Source organism: Fringilla coelebs, assembly GCF_963513975.1.
Source record: "Fringilla coelebs genome assembly, chromosome: 27".
In the NCBI taxonomy this organism is placed as follows: domain Eukaryota; kingdom Metazoa; phylum Chordata; class Aves; order Passeriformes; family Fringillidae; genus Fringilla; species Fringilla coelebs.
This window is the reverse complement of record NC_140053.1, coordinates 2,865,403-2,867,895: the sequence shown is the minus strand read 5'-3', so window position 1 is coordinate 2,867,895 and position 2,493 is coordinate 2,865,403. Positions and strand designations below refer to the sequence as shown.

General features: G+C 59.3%; 1 protein-coding gene across 1 annotated transcript; it reads right to left on the bottom strand.

Moving 5' to 3' along the window:
• Positions 1-269: 269 nt before the first annotated feature.
• EIF1 (eukaryotic translation initiation factor 1) lies at positions 270-2,226 on the bottom strand. Its single transcript, XM_084222147.1, has 4 exons — positions 2,073-2,226; positions 1,591-1,754; positions 1,400-1,501; positions 270-850 (listed from the first exon to the last, which is right to left on the bottom strand). The coding sequence occupies exons 1-4, from the start codon at positions 2,101-2,103 to the stop codon at positions 806-808; spliced, it is 342 nt and encodes a 113-aa protein (XP_084078273.1). The 5' UTR covers positions 2,104-2,226; the 3' UTR covers positions 270-805.
• Between the last annotated feature and the right edge of the window lie 267 nt (positions 2,227-2,493).

Sequence of the window (2,493 nt, the reverse complement as noted above, 5' to 3'; positions counted from 1 at the left end):
GCCACCCACCCCTCGGCCTTCCCTCAGCTCCGGCAGCAGCAGCACAGGCAGCACCAAGGGAACTTCCTCTCCCTGGAGTGGGGGGCAGCCCCCAGGCCCCCAAGGAGCCCCCAGGACAGGGAATCCCACCAGGCCCTGAGCACTGAGGCTGCACCCCTGCTTCAGCCCCTGGGAGCGATGGAACCCACCACACACAGGCTTCTGAAAACCAGTTTTATTTAAATAACTTTAAATACATTACAATAAAACATTAGAAATGAAACCAAAGCCATGTTACTGCACAGGCTGTGAGCTCTGCAGCTCCAGGGATGCTCCTGATGTTAGTCCTTGTCACGAGTTTAACCCACGGGACCGTACCTGGCACCGCAGGGCTCGCAGGTACCAGCACCCCAGCTGCTGCCATGGTGCCTCCAGGTCACTCTTGTGTCACTCCTCTGCCCAGAGGGAGCAGGTGGCACCAGGCAGGCCACGAGTCCCCTCTGGCAGGACAGAAGCACAGCTGGACTGAGGAGCCATCAGGACAGGCCGAGTCCCTGGGCTTAGCTGGGGACAGCTGGGACTGGTGGCTTCGGGCTGGATGGTGCCAGCACTTGGGTTAGCTCTGGGAAATGAGGGACAGCCAGACGAGATAGCATGGGCTCGTGTCAGTTTATTACATCACCAATTACAACAGTCCAGACTCAACAGTGGACCCAAGATCGTTACATTACACAAACCGGCTGGTTTTAAACTTATGACAAGGGACAGGTGGGAATTTCATGGTAAGGATATCTTCTTGCATAAAGCTCCAGTGGCCCACAGGCACTTAAAACCCGTGGACTTTCAGCTGGTCGTCTTTAGCCAGTCCAATCTGCAAGACAGAAAACAAATTCACAGCTTGGGGTGATGCCTCTGTGCATCCAAACACTGCCTACACCCAGGGATCTGCGTGCATTTAACAAATTTGTGATGATTTTAGTGAGGCTGAAGGTACTGGAATATGGGTCTCACAAGCTCTTGGAGATCTATTTCACACCCAAGCTACCTTAGAAGGCATAAAATCAGCAGGACGGCTTCTGTGGTAGTGTTGGAATTAAAAAGGTTTTAATAAAAGATAAAATAACAAAACTCTTTGCAGATAAAAACCAATCTAGGTGCAAGACCTCCTGTCCCTGACACCTCACAAAAGCAATTGGTTTCTTTGTTCTGTTCTTTTTCTAGTAAATTGCTCAGGCAGGACTTTTTGGCTCCTGTCCAATTAGCCATCTTTATGTTTGAGGTGAAGTCCCCCAGATCCTAGGATATGTCTATTCACCTAATTAAGGAGAGTAATTTCTGGGCTTATTTCCTTTTTAAGGGGACAAAGGATAATTTTGTCACTCCATCAACAGGGGGCACATTCCTACAGAAGGCGTCCTACCTCCACAAGGAACTGGCAGATGTTCTTGCGCTGGTCACCCTGCAACTGAATCACTTCTCCATACTCGGGGTGCTCAATTACAGTACCATTGCAGGCAAATTTCTGCAGCAAAGACACAAAAACCTCATCAGCACCACAAACACCCCTGCTGGGCGTGGCTGCTGCCCCACCCCCGAGCCCCTAAGCCCCACCTTCTTGAAGGCCTTCACCAGTTTCTTTTTATCGTAGTCATCCGCGATGCCCTGGACTGTGGTGAGGGTCTTCCTGCCGTTTCGCTGCTGGATCCTTATATGGATGTAGTCCTCAGTGCCGGCCGGGAGCAGGTCATCACCCTTACTTGCATCCGCAAAGGGGTCTGCGGGGAGCGCCGTCAGGCCCCGCCCCGCCACCGCCCCATTGGCCGCCTCGCCCGCCCATCACGCCAAGATCCCGCCCTATTGGCCGCCGCGCCTGCCCGTCACACCCCGGCCCCGCCTCCACGCGTCTCCCAGTCATGTACAGACCCCGCCCATGCTCCCACCCCATTGGACGCCGCGCCCGCCCGTCAGGTTTGGGCTCCGCCCCCACCCCCCCGCGGCTGACGCAACCGGGCCCGGAATAGCAACTGCGCCACGGGGCGGGGCCGGGGCGGGGCCCGCGCGCTCCCCCGGCCCCACCGCACAAAGGGCCTCACCGAAGGGCTGGAGGTTCTGGATAGCGGACATACGATACGCTTCCCTTCCCTCGGCGGAGGCGGCGGCGGCGGCGACGGGGGCGGCTCTGGCGGCGGGAGCGGCTCTGGGCGGAGGATGCTCTCGCGGCGGCGGCTCGAGGCAGTGTCAGGGGGGCGGGACTGCCGCCGACCGCTTATATACCGCCCCTACGTGACGCCATCACGCACGGCGAACGAGGGCGCTGATTGGCCGCCGCGCGGGGGCGTCAGGACGCATCGGGCGAACGCGGCCGCGCCCTGGCCGGCGCGGGGGGAGCGGGGCGCACGCGCGGGAGGAGGGCCCGGCAGCGCGCGGGGCGGCGCGTGCGCAGTGCGGGGCCCGGGCCGGGCCGGGACCCCCGGGACCCCCCGAGCCCCCTCAGGCTCCGCTCCGCCCGCCCCG

Excerpts from the sequence above, each read along its gene's own strand:
- EIF1 (XM_084222147.1), bottom strand. The coding sequence starts at position 2,103 with ATGTCCGCTATCCAGAACCTCCAGCCCTTCG. Across the intron at positions 1,755-2,072 it reads CCAGAACCTCCAGCCCTTCG|ACCCCTTTGCGGATGCAAGT; the intron begins GTGAGGCCCTTT and ends CGCTCCCCGCAG. Across the intron at positions 851-1,399 it reads TCTGCCAGTTCCTTGTGGAG|ATTGGACTGGCTAAAGACGA; the intron begins GTAGGACGCCTT and ends TCTGTCTTGCAG.